The 15,874-nt window shown below is 36.6% G+C and overlaps 6 protein-coding genes across 10 annotated transcripts; 4 read left to right on the top strand and 2 right to left on the bottom strand.

Annotated features, from left to right (window-relative positions):
* Positions 1-437: 437 nt before the first annotated feature.
* On the bottom strand, positions 438-1,799 carry LOC104742194 (uncharacterized). Its single transcript, XM_010463168.2, has 3 exons — positions 1,487-1,799; positions 842-998; positions 438-697 (listed from the first exon to the last, which is right to left on the bottom strand). Exons 1-3 carry the CDS (start codon positions 1,661-1,663, stop codon positions 555-557), a joined length of 477 nt encoding a protein of 158 aa, XP_010461470.1. The 5' UTR covers positions 1,664-1,799; the 3' UTR covers positions 438-554.
* A 153-nt stretch (positions 1,800-1,952) lies between these two features.
* LOC104742186 (protein LNK1) lies at positions 1,953-6,148 on the top strand. Of its 4 annotated transcripts, none has more exons than XM_087474044.1 (8): positions 2,009-2,308; positions 2,754-2,850; positions 3,167-3,690; positions 3,801-4,110; positions 4,413-5,012; positions 5,173-5,306; positions 5,500-5,635; positions 5,729-6,148. In XM_087474044.1, exons 2-8 carry the CDS (start codon positions 2,827-2,829, stop codon positions 5,828-5,830), a joined length of 1,830 nt encoding a protein of 609 aa, XP_087330170.1. In that variant the 5' UTR covers positions 2,009-2,308; positions 2,754-2,826; the 3' UTR covers positions 5,831-6,148. The 4 variants fall into 4 exon arrangements, with proteins under 4 accessions (XP_087330172.1, XP_087330170.1, XP_087330174.1 ...); XM_087474050.1 differs by having other exon boundaries at positions 2,073-2,308; positions 3,171-3,690; XM_087474046.1 differs by lacking the exon at positions 2,754-2,850 and having other exon boundaries at positions 1,953-2,308.
* Positions 6,149-6,231: 83 nt separating this feature from the next.
* On the bottom strand, positions 6,232-7,661 carry LOC104742175 (uncharacterized). Its single transcript, XM_010463146.3, has 4 exons — positions 7,357-7,661; positions 7,054-7,171; positions 6,649-6,796; positions 6,232-6,550 (listed from the first exon to the last, which is right to left on the bottom strand). Exons 1-4 carry the CDS (start codon positions 7,561-7,563, stop codon positions 6,337-6,339), a joined length of 687 nt encoding a protein of 228 aa, XP_010461448.2. The 5' UTR covers positions 7,564-7,661; the 3' UTR covers positions 6,232-6,336.
* Positions 7,662-7,749: 88 nt separating this feature from the next.
* Positions 7,750-9,477, top strand: LOC104742166 (uncharacterized). The gene is made up of 3 exons (XM_010463140.3): positions 7,750-8,521; positions 8,683-8,928; positions 9,151-9,477. The coding sequence occupies exons 1-3, from the start codon at positions 7,778-7,780 to the stop codon at positions 9,283-9,285; spliced, it is 1,125 nt and encodes a 374-aa protein (XP_010461442.1). The 5' UTR covers positions 7,750-7,777; the 3' UTR covers positions 9,286-9,477.
* Positions 9,478-9,567: 90 nt separating this feature from the next.
* Positions 9,568-10,571, top strand: LOC104742158 (small ribosomal subunit protein eS28z/eS28y). The gene is made up of 2 exons (XM_019238524.2): positions 9,568-9,693; positions 10,165-10,571. Exon 2 carries the CDS (start codon positions 10,166-10,168, stop codon positions 10,358-10,360), a length of 195 nt encoding a protein of 64 aa, XP_019094069.1. The 5' UTR covers positions 9,568-9,693; position 10,165; the 3' UTR covers positions 10,361-10,571.
* Positions 10,572-11,786: 1,215 nt separating this feature from the next.
* On the top strand, positions 11,787-14,001 carry LOC104742148 (uncharacterized). 2 transcript variants are annotated; one of them, XM_010463125.3, is made up of 7 exons: positions 11,787-11,956; positions 13,015-13,145; positions 13,239-13,301; positions 13,377-13,424; positions 13,514-13,567; positions 13,649-13,709; positions 13,796-14,001. In XM_010463125.3, the coding sequence occupies exons 2-7, from the start codon at positions 13,056-13,058 to the stop codon at positions 13,840-13,842; spliced, it is 363 nt and encodes a 120-aa protein (XP_010461427.1). In that variant the 5' UTR covers positions 11,787-11,956; positions 13,015-13,055; the 3' UTR covers positions 13,843-14,001. The 2 variants fall into 2 exon arrangements, with proteins under 2 accessions (XP_010461427.1, XP_087348532.1); XM_087492406.1 differs by having other exon boundaries at positions 11,804-11,956; positions 13,377-13,567.
* Positions 14,002-15,874: the final 1,873 nt, after the last annotated feature.

Below are 15,874 nucleotides of genomic sequence, written 5' to 3'. Positions count from 1 at the left end.
TTTCTTACATTACTTAATCGAGCCCTTTAAATTTTAAAATTTAATGATTAATCAAAACTATCAAAACTTCCTTCATTGGTAATTTATCTTTACTGCATTTAGTAAAGAAACGAAATTAGATAATCTATATGAGTTTCCACAAAATGAGATAAGATTAGATAATCTAGAGAGACACCCACACGCTAAAAAGCATGAACCATCACTACTTTCTAATTTGGTCATAATCCTCTTTTGTTGCTTTTATTCTCTTTTTGTGAAATTAGTTAGATGCGAAATTGCTTCTTCTCCTGTCATATTTAACGCAGTTTCTTGCACCACACGTCTGGAGATGCGCGTTTCTGAATCTGTCTGGCATCGCAGCACTGTATGCATACGTGTGAAACCACACATTTTCGTATCGGTTCACATTAGGCCCATGTAAAAAATTAAGGCAAGAGTGTACCAATATAGCCAAAATACATTTATCTTCTAAGTGATACAGAAAATGTCTCCACAAACTCACAAGTACAAAACTTTACAAGTGAAACAAAAGCATCAGTAATTCATCATCATCATCATCCATTCACACGGCTTTTTCCCAGCCGCTCTTTGCCGCCAAGCGTTTGGATTATAGCTTCCAAGAGTTTAATCTCGTTATCGCGTTTGGAGATCTGTTCTTGCATACCTCGAAGTTCTTCCATATGCAGCTTGAAAACCTCTGAAAACATGAGTTACAAAACAAACATATGTCTCGTTTTCATCAAACCAGAGAATATGAAAATGCATATAAACGTGCATGGACACCCAAGAAGCGGATTAAATCAAAAAGAGGTGTAAGTGAGTGAGGTTATAAACAACATACTTGTGGTGTTCTCAAGCTCTTTTGTGACCTCTAAGGCACGTGATTCAGCAGCTTTTTGAGAAGACTCAGCTTGGCGTTTCTCTGACCGAGCATGAGCAGCAGCTGTAATGGCAGCATCTAGTTCTCTTTCTAGTGTTTGTACCCTTTGCTCAAGAACCTAAAACAAAAACATTGAACAGAGTAACGAAAATCTGAAACTATCACTTATCTTGGACACTTATTGGTAAAAACCTCAAGGTCCAGCCTTTCAGGATCTGGTGATCATTTCAACCAACAATACATCGAAAAATCAAACTAAAAACTCAATCTTCTTCCAAAAAATCCAGAAATATATAACAAAAATGTAACAATTACTACTGATCCAAAAAGTTACTAGTGACCAGAAGAGATCAGGTTTGGTGCAATATAGTGATTAAGTCCCCAAGATTCTAAATTCCTGAGCTCCAGTTTTACCAAAACAACACAATGCTACTAATAAGTTCCAAAACTCACCATCCAATGCAATTCCAAATTCACACTGAGCTAGAGAAGTACTAAACCTAACTAACTAATCAAATCCAGAAATCACCGAAGCAATCATCAAAATTCAGCCAATCAACCTCAATAAACTCGAAATCAGTCACCGGAAAAAAGGATGAAACGGACCTTGATTGTTCTGGATTGCTCGGAGACGAGAGAGGCTCTAGAGAAAGTGTCTTCTTCGACGAAGACTGCTTTCTTAAGAAGAAGTTTCTGAAGAGAATCGAGATTCGATGCCATCTCCGTTATATTCTCCAACGATCCTTTCCATCTCTCATCACTCCCTCCGATCTGCTCCTCCATTGGGAAGAAGAAGATCAGAAAAGATCTCTCTCCCGGAGAATAATATTTCGCCGGCAAATCAAAAAAACTTGACTCCCACAGATCGATCGGAAAAAAAACACAAACAAAACTAAAAGATTCTTTGGGCTTTCTTCGGCCCATATAACCCAAAAGAGCAGTTGTTCTTTTTTTTAACCGCATGGCCCATTACGAAGGGGAAGCCAATAAGATGAGGAGGCGTGTCCAGTTTCGAGAACGTACTTAATGACGTGTACCAATAATAAGACTGGAACTGATAGGATCTCACGCTGCTCTCTCGTCCACAAGTTCTGATATTTAAAAACACACCAGCTCGTTAAACCTTTTGATTGCGTTGACACGTGTCGGTATCATGGTCACTTGTCTTTTGATTCTGCCGAAAAATACAAACAAATAATTTAAAAAGTTTTTTAAAATAAAAAAAAAATAAAAATTAGGAAGCCTTCATCTTCTTCATCTGCCGAACATCTCTAGAAAGTCCTAATCACAAAAGTTTCTTGAAGTTTTTTTTTCGATCTAGCTTCGTTACAATCGCTTGGGATCTACTCTGTGTTGGTAAAATTATTTTGTATCGGTGAAGTTTTTTTTTGGGAGTTTGCTTGCTAGTGGAAGAATCTGTTCTCACAGGTGAGCTGCTTATTTGTTTGAGACTTTTAGGGTTCATTTCATACGTTTGGTTTGGTGTGGAATCTATTTTCGATTGAATTTGATTTTGAAATTCCTGGTTTGAGTAGGAAGCTGAGCTGAGGATTTCTCAGATTTGATTGTTCCTTGTTTTAGTCTCATTTAGTGGGGTTTTAGTTGTAATGATGATAGGTTAACTCGATTTTGTTAGATATTACGAACACAGAAATGGATGAATCTTAGTAGAAGTGAGGATCGGTCTCTGGTTGAGTAAGCCTTTTAGATTTAAGGGGTTTTGGATTACCATTTCTTTAGGATTTTAATGGGTTTTGATCCTGGATAAGAAAGATTTAAGTTTTTCAGTTTTCAGTTTTAACTTTTTAGGGTTCAGTGTCTCTGTTATTGGAACTTTCTTCCAGCTGTTTAATATCTTATGTTTCTTATCCAGAAGCTGTTACTAGTAGTTTCGGGATAATGTCCATGGTTTTAGTGGTCATTAAAGAGTCTTGAAGTTGGGAGGAATGTCGGGCTTTTACGTTGATGAGGTGAGTTGAGTCACAGTGATATGACCAGTGACCTCTATGAGACTTTTGTTGTTTGCTCTTCTTTGTATGTTCCTGTGGAAATTACTGTTGTGAATTTCTCACTGTTTGTGGGTTCAAGATCTTTTCAAAATGCTGAAGGACAATTCTGCCATCTCATATTTTACTTCTTGTTATCGCTATCACTTGGATGTGTATTAGTTTTTGGGTTTCTATCTTATATTATATAGTTGGTTTGAATGCTTCCCCCTAGCTTTTTTTTCTTCAACTTGCTAATGTTAATTTGGTAGCTGAAGTTTTTTTCTTTTTTTTTTTTTAGCTAGATGATGATGGTTATAGTCCGAATGAATTGCATGGGAATGATGATGGTATAGTGCCAGACTCGGTGTATGGGGATGGAGGTCAGTTTTCAGTTCTAGTAAGTAGCAGAAAGAAACGAAGAAATGAAGATATGGGTAGCGGAACAAACCGTTTAAAGAGTAATACTTTTATCAAGAGAGAGGACGATATGTTAGGAAGAAATTCATGGGCTAATAAAAACAGTGGTGCCTCTACGGTGTCAGGCAAAGATGTTCAGGATATGACATTGGAGAATGCGAACATTTCAGATCATGGTTTCACTGGTGGCAGCGCAGATGTGGTTGAAAACTTCTCCACTGCAGATCCTATGTTGTGTGACAATTCCGCTACAACACATGATGTAGCGTATAATTATTCCCTCAACAACATTCCAAATGCTGAAAATAATCTCAATTTTTTCGACAATGGAGACAAAGAAAGCAATGATCTTTTCTATGGCTGGGATGACATAGGAAATTTTGAGGATGTCGACAACATGCTTAGGTAAAACTTAAAGATATTCTCATTTAGAGTCACACATTGGGGGATCATCGCTTATAGGAGAAACATGTTATCATTGTCATTAGCTTACACTTAAATCTTGGACCCTGCAGGAGTTGTGATTCAACTTTCGGCTTGAATAGTCTTAATAATGAAGATGACTTGGGCTGGTTTTCTTCTGCTCAGCCAAATGAGGAGACAGAAGGTGCGATGACAGATGATTTAAAACCAGACAAAATGTTGGAAAGTCAAAGAACCTCTATGTTGCAGGTTGAAGACTTTTTGAACAATAGTGAGTCCAACCATACTTTGGAAGATGAGTATGTATATACTGTTGCGGGCAATTCAGCTCAAGGAAAATCATCAGAAAATTTATCTGATACGAGTTCGCAAAAGATGGATATATCGATGCTAGATGTAGAGGTTAGTCAAATTTTTTTTCCAGAATCTTTACGCCTTCACATGCCACCACTAATTAGATGTGATGTTTCCTCTATGATGACTTTTTCTTTGCTACTTGCTGCATCTTTGGCGTACATTGCTTTATTATCCTCAGGCTCAGTTAGTCCTTTAGATATGAATATGTTGATTTTTACAGGTTTCCGTCCATCATGGTTTATGGTTTCTTTTACGGCTAGTGGATATTCTCTTAGATAAATATTTGTCAATGTTGAAGTCTTGATATAGTTCCTGCAATTTCATATGTTCCACTTTTTGTTTTACAGGCAAATTTTGAGAAGAAACAGATTGATCATCTTAATCATTTGCATGGGTTTTCCGAGAACAGTTCTACTTTACAGAATAGTGGTATTTCCAGGGAAATAATGGACACAAACCAGTATTACCCTCCCTCCGAATTCCAACAGCGAGGAGTTCCATTCTCACATGTCAACTGTGAGCAGCCTTCCGATCAAGTATCAGCATGTGAAAGTAAATCGGGTATCAAATCCGAGAAAAACGCCAACACTTCCTCTGCTTCAAATGAGTCATACACATCAAATCAGGCACAATCTGGCGAGAGCTTACAAGGTCAAACTGTTGATGATCGGTGTAGGAGGGGATTCGAAACGAGAGTTAACCTGCAGCCCGGGCAAGATATGCCTCCTTCTTTTGCTGCTAGTACCAGGAAGAGTAGTAAGAAAAACCCCATGGTGTTTCCTGATGCTGCTCCTATCCAGAAGATTGGGCTTAAGAACGACCACAAAAAAACTGCAGCTGAATCGGAAACATCTAACATGCAGGGAAGTTCTTGTGTTAGCTCTGTTGTAGATGATATTTCACTGGAAGCAATAAGTTTTCGCCAGCTTCAGAGAGTTATAGAACAGGTACAACTTGTCAATAGATAATAGATGATATAAGGAAAATATTTACTGCGAGTTCTGTATGTGATCGGTAAAACTTTGCTGGTCCTTTGTGATTGTTATCAAAGTGTATTTATCTTACATTTTTCTTTTTACTTGGTTGATGTACACCTGCTTGCTCCAGTTGGATGTTAGGACAAAGCTTTGCATAAGAGACAGCTTATACCGATTGGCAAAAAGTGCGGAGCAGAGACATAATGGTGGAAACAGACAGGACACAGGCGCAGGGTCGCATCTCGTGACTGGTGAAACAGACAAGTAAGCACCACCCTGCATCCTTATGTCCTGTTGCTAAGAAAGAATCTTAACGTCTAACTTTATATAGGGTTAGACTTAAGTCTTGGACAGATTTAATAACGCTCTTCTTTAGAAACTTGCGCTTGGGTACTTGAACTCATCCTTCATTTCTTGTAGATTCTAATCTTTGATCTCTCTATTTGGTCTCATCCAGGTATGCGGGATTCATTGATATCGAAACTGATACAAACCCGATAGACCGATCCATAGCTCATTTACTGTTTCACAGGCCCTCAGACTCATCCCTTTCATCAGATAACGATGTTCTCACATATAAATCTCATCCAATGGTAAATTAAACAAACCCTTAAATCTCACACAGCCATTTTAACTTGCAAACTGTGTTTCACAGTATCTCATTTTCGCCATCACAATCTCCACAGATTCCTCAGCCCAATAGTAGTCCGAGCCTGAGGATAGAGAAACAAGAGGAAACTCCAGAACTTAGACCAGAAGCAGAAGTTGTAACAAATGACAGCAACTAATGATGTCGACACAAAAAACTGGCTCTTTCACTGCTGAAGCATTCGAGATATGATTGTCAACATTAATCTCGATTTTGGCTAAGCGAAATTGCTCGGGCTAGTTACCAAAATCCTGACTGCTTCTTTCATTAGAATCATGGATGTAACACAGTTGTATTAAGTGTTGGGATTCGGTTCAAACCGGGTCTTTGAGATATGTACTTTGCCTTTGTAATATGTTCAAATTGTCAAGTAGGGGAAGAAATAGAGACGGCAATTCTGTAGATAAAGATGTTAGTTTTTTTTGTAATGCCATGAAATATTCTGCTGTGTTACCAATTTTGCTGCTTTTCATGATATAAATTACTAATAAATTTAGGGTTCCAACTTTTGACGCTATCCTTGTATTACCTGGATGCCAATGACATTAATTGTGTACATAAGATTAAAACTTTGTGTCACAAGCAACGTTACAGAATTTGGATGGTACAATGTCGTAACAGGAGAAAGACAAGTTTTGAAACATTCTAATCAAAAGTTTGCCTAAGCTGCATCTCGGTTTCACTTTTCCAAGAAGCATGAGAGGATTGTCCTCTCATTCTTTTGCTCTTCTCTTTATCTTTGATCGTAGATCCTTTCTTCTTCGCGTCTACGTCTGATACTGGCCGGTCACCACAAATCGGGCATACCATTCCTCTTGCGCTTGTATATGTTTTTGGTACACCGCATTGCAGACACATCCTGAACACATCAATAGAAATTCTAATTAAGCTGAAACACTTTAGCAAATTTAAACTTAAACAAAGAATGAAGAAGAGACCACCAAGGGTTATCCATACCTCAAGAGATCTGCAGATTCTTCTGCGTTAGGAATGGTTGCAGTAGATATCCGCTTTCCACCACTCACTGAAGATGGTGGTGCATCGATATCGTTTCTTACTCTCTCATGAATTCCTACTAGTTGAGGTTTTGCTTCCATGACAACACCTAACAGGCCAATACTCCAAAACCATCAGTGCTTAGATAGAGAGCATACAACAGTTCCATAAACAGAACTGCGAAACCGGATTAGATAGAGCTTACAAACAAAACTGCCTGGTTTCTTATCTCACATTGTTTATGCTTAACCTGCCAAAACATTCTTCTAGAGCTACATCCAAGTTTCATATCTACATATTCTAGTTACCACCAACATATCTTGTGAAGCAATGTGAGACAAAGATGCAAAAGCAAGTTGTTGTTACCTTTTGGTTTAACTTTCTTCTTTTTGCGACTAATACGCTTTGCATGCTCTGCATCTCTAGCTGAAGCTTCTGCATCCGCTTCTGTGCGGTTGTTCAGAAACTCCGGTGGCCCCGAAATCTGCAAAATTTTCAATTAACCAATAAGTTGATATACTAGACTTCCAAATTCCAACTCCAACGAACCCTAACAAGGTTTTCACTATCACAAGATCTCTCCTTATGCTCTCAAATCCAAAACCTAACTTAATCTAGGAAACGATGAAATTATAGGGGGTAATAAGAAAGATCAAAGAGAATGATGACCTGAGAGAAAATGTCGTTAGCTGAAGGAAGACCGGAGTCTTTAGCGGAAGAGGCAGAAGCGGAGAAATCAAACACAGACGACGATTCATATCTCCGAACACCATTATTACCCTCATCTTCATCGGAGTTCTCGTAATCCCCAATAGCTCTCTCTTCTGCTTCATCTTCTTCCGCAGAAGAGTAGCCTTGAAGCAGCGTCAAGCTCATCTCCTTCTTCCAAAGTTCCTCCTCCGATCTCTCGCCGCAAACAAACAACTTTTGTTAATTTATGCTTTTAGCCCCTTTAGATCAAATCGGTTTCCCATTACCCGGCTGAAACCAAACCGGAATTAAAGTATGTTTGTTAAACCGGATTATCCGGTTTAGCTGGAAATTATTTATAAACCGATTTGGTCTGCTGGTGCGGCGAAGAACCTTGAAAATGATAAGAATCTTACCGAGCTTACGGTTTACTCCTCTGCTCTCTGCCGCTAAACCTTTTTGCTCATCTTCTCCGGCGAGAGAGCCACCGCAATTCGAGGCTAGAATTACACCGGTGGCGGTGTCTAATTCTCTCCTCAGTGTAACTCCCAAGACTCCACTGTTCCTTAGAACGCCGTCTCACGCAACTTGTCTATCCGAAGTTTGGAAATGGCACGATTGGGCGAAAGATCTTGCCACGGAATCTTCGACTGATTCTGAAGATGGCCTTGACTCTATTATACTCCACCGTGAGCTAAAATGGCTTATCGAAGACTCGATCGAAGACGATCCTTTAGTGATTCTTCACAGAAGTGAAATAATCGCGGACGACGGGGGGAAGAATGTGAAATTGAGAGTTTCGTTGGAGGAGCTTTACGAATTATGGAGACAGAGGATCGAGAACCGTCGGCCGTTTCAATACGTCGTCGGATGCGAACATTGGAGAGATTTGGTGTTGTGCGTCGAAGAAGGTGTTTTAATTCCGAGACCGGAGACGGAACTGATCGTTGATTTGGTGGAGGAGCTTGTAACAAGAGACGGACGGTTTAAGAAAGGTTGTTGGGCTGATCTTGGGACAGGAAGCGGTGCAATTGCGATCGGTATTGCTAAAGTCTTGGGAAGCCATGGGAGAGTTATAGCTACAGATCTTAGTCCGGTGGCGATCGCCGTCGCTTGCCACAATGTGCAGAGATACAACCTTCAGGTTAGTTGTGTTCATGGAATTGGAATCTTTCAATATCAAAATTGTAATGGATTTGAAGCTTTTGGTAGTTTCCTGTAACATTCTTCATTTTGGTTTTTGAGCCCTTGAAAGATATGGCTTTGGTGTCTTCTCATCGTTGTGATATAATATGAATAATTCAGGGGATGGTTGAGGTGAGGAAAGGATCGTGGTTTGAGCCTTTGAGAGATTTAGAAGGACAATTTGTGGGGCTTGTGAGTAATCCACCATACATACCAAGTGATGACATTCCAGGACTACAAGCTGAAGTTGGTAGACACGAACCAAAACTTGCATTGGATGGTGGTATCGATGGAACTGATAGTCTTTTTCATCTCTGTCATGGGGCTTTTCGGATGCTTAAACCCGGTGGCTTTTTCGTTTTCGAGGTACCTACCCTTTCTTTTTCATTATCTTTCATATGTTTCTTCTCTCTGTGATGATAGAACAGCCGAAGTTAGTATAGGAAGAAGATTAAGATTGCTACTTGAGATTGGTCAATTACTCAATTTTCTTTATATGTTCACTTGATTTGATGGTGTTTGCATATGTAGTCATGATATATCACGTCCACCATGAATGATTGATCCTTTTGGTTTATGATGATGCAGACCAATGGGGAGAAGCAAAGCAAGATGATCGTTGATTACATGATGACCAATGATCTCAAAGACTGTTTCTCTGATTTGAAGATAGTTCCCGATTTTGCTGGAATCAATCGGTTCGTTACTGGCTTTCGTCTATGAGGAGTGAGGACATTACACAACTCGCTGTGGTGCTATATCCCAATACTTGTAGGACTGATAATTAAATTACAGTCTATCTGTACTAATTGAACTAAAATAATTCATGTGCATGGCTTTCTAAAATAAATTGAACAAAATCATACGAGAAGATTGTAACTTAAATAAATAAAATACAGCTTCGAAATGATTTAATATTTGAGTGATCCAATACGGATTAAGGTAAACAAATTGTAGACTGATACAAATATGGGCTTTATAAAGCCCAATCGAGTTCACATTAGGTCGTTAGGTTTGGCCCATTTATGCTATATAACCACTACTAATAAATTCTTCACTCGTCTTTCAGCATTTTAGGGTTTATTTTGGCAGAGTCGATTTCACCTTAGCTTCCGCCGCATCCGTCTACAGGTTCGTTCGTTGTTCCGTCTCTCTGATAATATATCGTCTATCTTCCGGATCGTCCTCTGAACATGTTTCTAGAAGCTATCATCTCTGTGATTTTTCTAGATTTTGAATTTCTTAGATTTCTCCCTGTTGTTTGTATATTATTGTTCGTTCTACATATATTTTTTAGATTAACTCGCTGCACGATGATCGATCGTACTAGTATAAGGCTTTTAGTTGAGAATGATCTGTGGAACACAAGAACAATATAGATTATTGATAAGTTTTTTAAAATCCCTCGTGTTGTGAATTGATTCTAGTGACTTTTGTGTTGATTTAGTGATTTGATCTGTAGAACAGTAACAATTATGTATTCTTAAGTCGTAATCCAACTATTTGGCCTTGTTAATATAATCATTTGGTTCTTTCATAATTTTGATTTGAGCTGAGATTTGTATAAAGGTATTGACATTGCGACATTTTGTGTGAATGCAGAATGGATTCTCAGATCAAACACGCCGTGGTCGTAAAGGTCATGGGTAGGACCGGTTCTCGTGGTCAGGTGACTCAGGTTAGAGTCAAGTTTACTGATTCAGACCGTTACATCATGAGGAACGTGAAAGGACCAGTCAGGGAAGGAGATATCCTTACTCTCCTCGAGTCCGAGAGAGAAGCTAGAAGACTCCGTTGATTCCATTATCTCCTCATTCTCTTCCAGCCGTCTACATTTTCATGGTCTCTTGTCTTGTTTCATGGTCTTTGTAGTCCAAGTTTTATTTTTATACTTTTGCTGCTTTGTTTTAAATTTATTACTTGAGGTTTTGTTAAAACAATGTTTGAATCTAGGCATTTATCCTTATGACATAATGAAAGTGTGCTACTAGTAATGTTAATCAAGCAAATCCCTATTGTCGGGTCCTAGTTTTTTTAATTCGGTCAAGTAAATTCATGATTTGTGATATATATATATATATATATATATAAACCTGTTTTAACAAATTTTGCCCATGTCGTGTCATGGTAAAAAAAAAAAAAAAAAGTATATATCAAGCTTATCTTCGACATAAATCAAGCTTTTCGAGATAAGAACGTTAGGGTCAAATTTTCTAGCTGAACAACTTTTAACACCGTTTAAAATACTGTCCAGACAGCAAAAGGTAAACATGATTTGGTTACTCTTTTGTTAAAAAAAAAAAAAGATTTGGTTACTTTTTTTCTTTTTGTTTGGTTACTTAAAATCACACGTTGACAACAACAAAACAAAAAAAAAAACAACTAATGAATCACACATGTCACTAAACAGAAATGAATTAAATTGTAGTACTTTTTTTATATATTTATTGTTTTTGTTAGTCTTTACCAATTCACACCATTTATCTGTTTGACAAAACATATATTTACCATTTATGTGTTAAAAATGGCTAGAGATTAAAATTATCAGAAAAACAAAAATTTTAAGTTATGGAAGCATCTACATGGACATATTAAATAAATACTACTAAAATAAAATGAAAACATAGATATTTTTGATTTATTGGCTTAATGGTTTTAACCATTTAACTCATCCAAATAAAGAAGAATATTTTGCAAATTTTGAAATACTACAAATACCTAAAATGACATACCAAATAACAAATACTTTATATATCAAATTTAACTGTTTTTACTGTTGTTTTAACCGCTAAAAAATCTTAACAAACCATTAAAAAACAATGGTTTGATCTAACGAAACAACAGTTTTTATTGTTAATAAAATCTTACAAAAAATTTTTTTTTTGAAAAACAAAACAATTTGAAAATTTGATTAGTGAAAGCATTTGAAAACATAGACTCCAATTGTAAACTAGGACCAAAAAGCAGAAATCTTTGGATCATCTTCTCAGTTGATAAACTCATAAACATCTAGTAACAACAAGTGAAAGGAAAGAAAAAAACAGAGAAATATAACTGTTACAGACTTACAGTATAAAAAAAAAGTAAAAAACCAAAAACGCTTTTAACGTCTTTTAATTATTACATTCAACGGTTTAATAAATTTTGTCAAAAAGGAATCCTAAATCACACGTGTTTTTTTAACCTTCGTTTTAATTAATGATAATTACCAATTTAACCTCCTCGTTCTTACCCCAAAATCATATCTCTATCATTCTCTGTCTCCCACACATCTCTCTCCCTTTATATATTTTCCAATTCACACCAACAACAACAACAACAAGATCTCTCCATTGACAACAACGACGAACTCTGAGAGCCCCTCCCCATCTCAATCCTCTTCTTCTTCCTCCTGGTGCGTTCTCGTTTTTATAAACCTTATGATGATGATGATGATGATCTTCGATCGATTGTGATTTCCTGATTCTCTCCATCGCTATGTCATTTTTACAATCTCATATACGCATGAATCTGATTGTTTTATCTCTCTAGGGTTTTGATTGTGTATATCTTTGATTTGAATTTGGGTTATCTGATTCGCCCGTCGGTTTTGTTGTGATCTGATCTTTGTTTTAGGTTGAATTCTGGGTTTTTTTTTTTTACAATCTTTGTCTATATACATTGTGGAGATCTGACTTATAGATCCTTGGTTGATTTTGATCTCAATCTCGAAATTGATTTGATCAATCATTTATGTTCCCTGTCATATATGGATGGTGTTTTGTTTACGTATATAGAGATCGTTTTGGAGGCTTTGTCTATGTTATGGAGTATACACTCATTAGGGTTTTGTTTGGCTGCCTCGAGTGCTCTTTGTTCATAGTTAGGCTCGTTCATGTTCTTGAGCTGTATACTTTTTTCAGAACAAGTCGTTTGGTGTCACAGGATTGTGTGAATAGTATCAAATAGGAAGCATATCATTTTTTGATCAAACAAGATCCTTGTGTTTTTCTTATCAACTTCAATTAATTATTAATTGGCTTCCTTTAATTGATATCTGTTCTTCATTGATGAACCCTCGAGAAATCCGCTTTTGTTATTGGTTCATGACTTGTGTGACTAATGTTTGTGTATTATGTATATGTGTGCAGCATTTTCTTTAGTGTTTTGTTTGGGTGCCTCGAGTTTTATAGGTTGTTCATAGTTAGGCTCGTTTGTGTTCTTCAGCTGTATACATTTTCAGAACAAGTCGTTTGGTGTCACAGGATTGTGTGAATAGTATCAAATAGGAAGCATATGATATCATTTGATCAAACAAAATCTTTGTTTTTTTTCTTATCAAGTTCAATTAATTATTAATTGGCTTCCTTTAATTGATATTTTGTTCTTCATTGATGACCCTCGAGAATCCGCTTTTGTTATTGGTTCATGATTTGTGTGACTAATGTTTGTGTATTATATATGTGTGTGCAGCATTTTCTTTTGGTTTTTGGTGGCGTTGAGACATCATCATAATGTCTAGCGCAGGGGATGTGAAAGACCAATCAATGGAAGGAAACCTCACCAATGAAGTGGAGAAGTCAATGCCATCATCACAGCAGGAGGTTTTCATCTAGTTCTCACACTAGATAATGTTCGATAACCATAATTAATATGATACCATGATCGAACTCTTTTTTTTTAATTGCATTGTGTAGGAGGCTGTTGTAAAGAAGAAGTATGGAGGGCTCATGCCAAAGAAACCACCACTCATCTCTAAGGTGAGTTATTATCTGGTTTAATAAAGGAGATTTTGGGTTTTTAGTAGATATTTATGAGATGCGGTTTTGTATCAGGATCATGAGCGAGCATACTTTGACTCTGCTGATTGGGCTCTTGGAAAGGTAATATATTGGAAGTGTGGTCTCTTTTGGGTTGTCATATATATTAGCTCTCTCAGTTCTCATGGTTTGCTTATTATTGTCTTAAACAGCAAGGTGTTGCGAAGCCAAAGGGACCCCTTGAAGCTCTTCGTCCTAAGTTACAGGTAAATTGAACTTGAACCACGTTTCAGCTGAATTCTCTGTGGGTTTGCTTCCACTTCTAAGATCCTGTCCCGCTTTTGCAGCCAACGCAGCAACAGACGCGTTACAGGAAGTCTCCAATGACTCCATCTGAGGGTGGTGAAGGTAATTTTCTTCATCTTATCATCCCTATCTCAAAGCAATTTACAGACTTTGCTGATCCATCATGTTGCTTTGATATTGTATTACAGATGGAGGAGCTGCTCAGGCTGAGGGAGGTCGGGGAAACCAGGCGTAGAGAGATTATAATGTGTGAAAACTCTTTGTGTAAGAATTCTGTTATAATCGGATATTTTGCTGTCCATTTTGAAACATCAGATATGGCTTACATTAAAACTTAATTTGATCGCATTGCGGCAATTCAGAAATGATATAGTTTAGCCCTTTCGGTCTGGAATCTCTGGTATTATATATTACGCTAATTGTTCATCATGATTGGCTAATGTTTACATAGTTTATGAAGTTATCGTGACTCCTAATTGAAAAATGATGCTACTAAACATGCGTTAACATTAGAGTCAGAAAGGCCAAGTGGTAAACTTTTCCTCCATGCAACTGAAGATATCTCTTATGCGAGGAGCTCTTAGTTTATTTATTGTTATTAGTTGGTAACTATTATTACTCTTGCCACTATCGGTAGATTACTAGTAATTCATTTGTTACTGTGTAGTAGAGTTTTGTTTGACAAGTCCCAGAAAATATGGATGAAAATGTTAGTTTTTGGATCATCTCATCATTATTTTTTACATTTTTATGAAAGCCATATCTTCGTAAAATAAGATTTGAAAATTTCGTCGATTTGTGAGATTATATAACAAAATCTTCGTAAGAATAACCTACATTTTTATCATTTTGTAAAGTTAATATATATGATCGTAACTTCTTTTATAGAAAAGACCTATAATTATATCGCATATTATTTTTTAGTTTCGTATGATACATCTACATTTTAGGAGATCGGTGATAAACTTACACATGAAATAGCAATTTTGATAGCTTTTTGCAGGAAACGAAAAAAAAACCTTTTTATATTTATCTATAGGCGTTGGAGTTAATCAAGGCATTCGACAACAGTCTTCAAACAAAACAAAATATGATATTGAACTCTTTAGTCAGCTATTTCATCAATTTTGTCTCAATAGCAAAGTCTAAAACCTTTTTTCCGCACAAAAACAAACTCAACTTAACCTTTTCCTGAAAATCCGTAAGCCCCATGAAGTGAAAAAAAATTTGTATGGTTGGATAGAGAGCGAGTGTTCATAAGAGTCTATACTATAAGCAAGCTAACCAACCAATACAACACATAGGTTCGCAGATATTATAGTCCAAAATATTGATGCCATAACACAATCGTGTGTTCACTGAAACTTCAAACATATGACATCAAACAAAAAAAGAACGAAAAAGCCGGAAGATAAGGAAGATTTTGTAACATATGGAAGTCGGAGATACTTCCAAAACTATCCCACTAATTGCCGGATTCCGCAGTCTGATCCCGACTCCTCTTATTATGACTTCGCTCAAAGTCAGCTTCCAGAACATTTATCAATTTCGATCTCTATTCTTATAATGTGTCTTTTTTTCGTCTTATAATGCATTTATTTGTATGCATATAATCACAAATTTTATTGAAAGAAACTATATGCATGATGAAAACAATTTTTTTTAAAAAAAATATAGAACAGTGGATAAAAACAACGTAATTGACCATGTATATGCATGGTGCATATACGCCGCGGCCGTTTTGTTTACATTGTGTGTACGTACACCGTTAATACAAAAAGCGTAGTACAATTTCATTTGTAGTGCAGTGGTACATAAATTATCGTCATATATCTACAAATTTACAATATTTTAATACATGTAAATTTGAATATGATTACAAATTTACAATATTTTAATACATGTACACGCAAATAGTAAACAATCCTAATTTGACACAGTCTTGCTCATAATCTCAATCTAATTTTCATTGGTAGAAGAACTAATTAATATAAGAAAATCCGTTAAACCGAGCTTTTGACCAAAAAAAAAGAAAAATCAATTATTTAGAGAGGATCAGACAAATAAAGCTCATAATATGCTTAGGATCGATGATCATCTAGATCTTATCTCATACAGTCAGCGGTCATGGTTCTGAGGAATAGAACAATAATACTATATATGAGTCTGTACCAAATATATAATCTTCATCTATCTTAGTCATGATTCTTCGTGTAATCAACTTATATGTGAAATAGTACTAGTCTTTGGAGATAAGAATGTGGTTT

The sequence above is a fragment of the Camelina sativa genome, chromosome 2 (genome assembly GCF_030686135.1).
Source record: "Camelina sativa cultivar CO46 ecotype springtype chromosome 2, ASM3068613v1".
NCBI classification, from domain to species: domain Eukaryota; kingdom Viridiplantae; phylum Streptophyta; class Magnoliopsida; order Brassicales; family Brassicaceae; genus Camelina; species Camelina sativa.
The sequence above is the reverse complement of the archived record's forward strand: the minus strand, read 5'-3'. Positions and strand labels throughout refer to the sequence as shown.

Coding starts and splice junctions, on each gene's coding strand:
- LOC104742148 (XM_087492406.1), top strand. CDS start 13,056: ATGTCTAGCGCAGGGGATGTGAAAGACCAATCAATGGAAGGAAACCTC. Junction 13,146..13,238: donor TGCCATCATCACAGCAGGAG/GTTTTCATCTAG, acceptor TGCATTGTGTAG/GAGGCTGTTGTAAAGAAGAA. Junction 13,568..13,648: donor CTCTTCGTCCTAAGTTACAG/GTAAATTGAACT, acceptor CCGCTTTTGCAG/CCAACGCAGCAACAGACGCG.
- LOC104742175 (XM_010463146.3), bottom strand. CDS start 7,563: ATGAGCTTGACGCTGCTTCAAGGCTACTCTTCTGCGGAAGAAGATGAA. Junction 6,797..7,053: donor GAAGAAAGTTAAACCAAAAG/GTAACAACAACT, acceptor TTGGCCTGTTAG/GTGTTGTCATGGAAGCAAAA. Junction 6,551..6,648: donor GAATCTGCAGATCTCTTGAG/GTATGGATAACC, acceptor TGATGTGTTCAG/GATGTGTCTGCAATGCGGTG.
- LOC104742158 (XM_019238524.2), top strand. CDS start 10,166: ATGGATTCTCAGATCAAACACGCCGTGGTCGTAAAGGTCATGGGTAGG.
- LOC104742186 (XM_087474044.1), top strand. CDS start 2,827: ATGTCGGGCTTTTACGTTGATGAG. Junction 4,111..4,412: donor TATCGATGCTAGATGTAGAG/GTTAGTCAAATT, acceptor TTTGTTTTACAG/GCAAATTTTGAGAAGAAACA. Junction 5,013..5,172: donor TTCAGAGAGTTATAGAACAG/GTACAACTTGTC, acceptor TGCTTGCTCCAG/TTGGATGTTAGGACAAAGCT.
- LOC104742166 (XM_010463140.3), top strand. CDS start 7,778: ATGATAAGAATCTTACCGAGCTTACGGTTTACTCCTCTGCTCTCTGCC. Junction 8,522..8,682: donor TGCAGAGATACAACCTTCAG/GTTAGTTGTGTT, acceptor TGAATAATTCAG/GGGATGGTTGAGGTGAGGAA. Junction 8,929..9,150: donor GTGGCTTTTTCGTTTTCGAG/GTACCTACCCTT, acceptor ATGATGATGCAG/ACCAATGGGGAGAAGCAAAG.
- LOC104742194 (XM_010463168.2), bottom strand. CDS start 1,663: ATGGAGGAGCAGATCGGAGGGAGTGATGAGAGATGGAAAGGATCGTTG. Junction 999..1,486: donor AGCAATCCAGAACAATCAAG/GTCCGTTTCATC, acceptor TTTTTGTTTTAG/GTTCTTGAGCAAAGGGTACA. Junction 698..841: donor AGAGCTTGAGAACACCACAA/GTATGTTGTTTA, acceptor TCATGTTTTCAG/AGGTTTTCAAGCTGCATATG.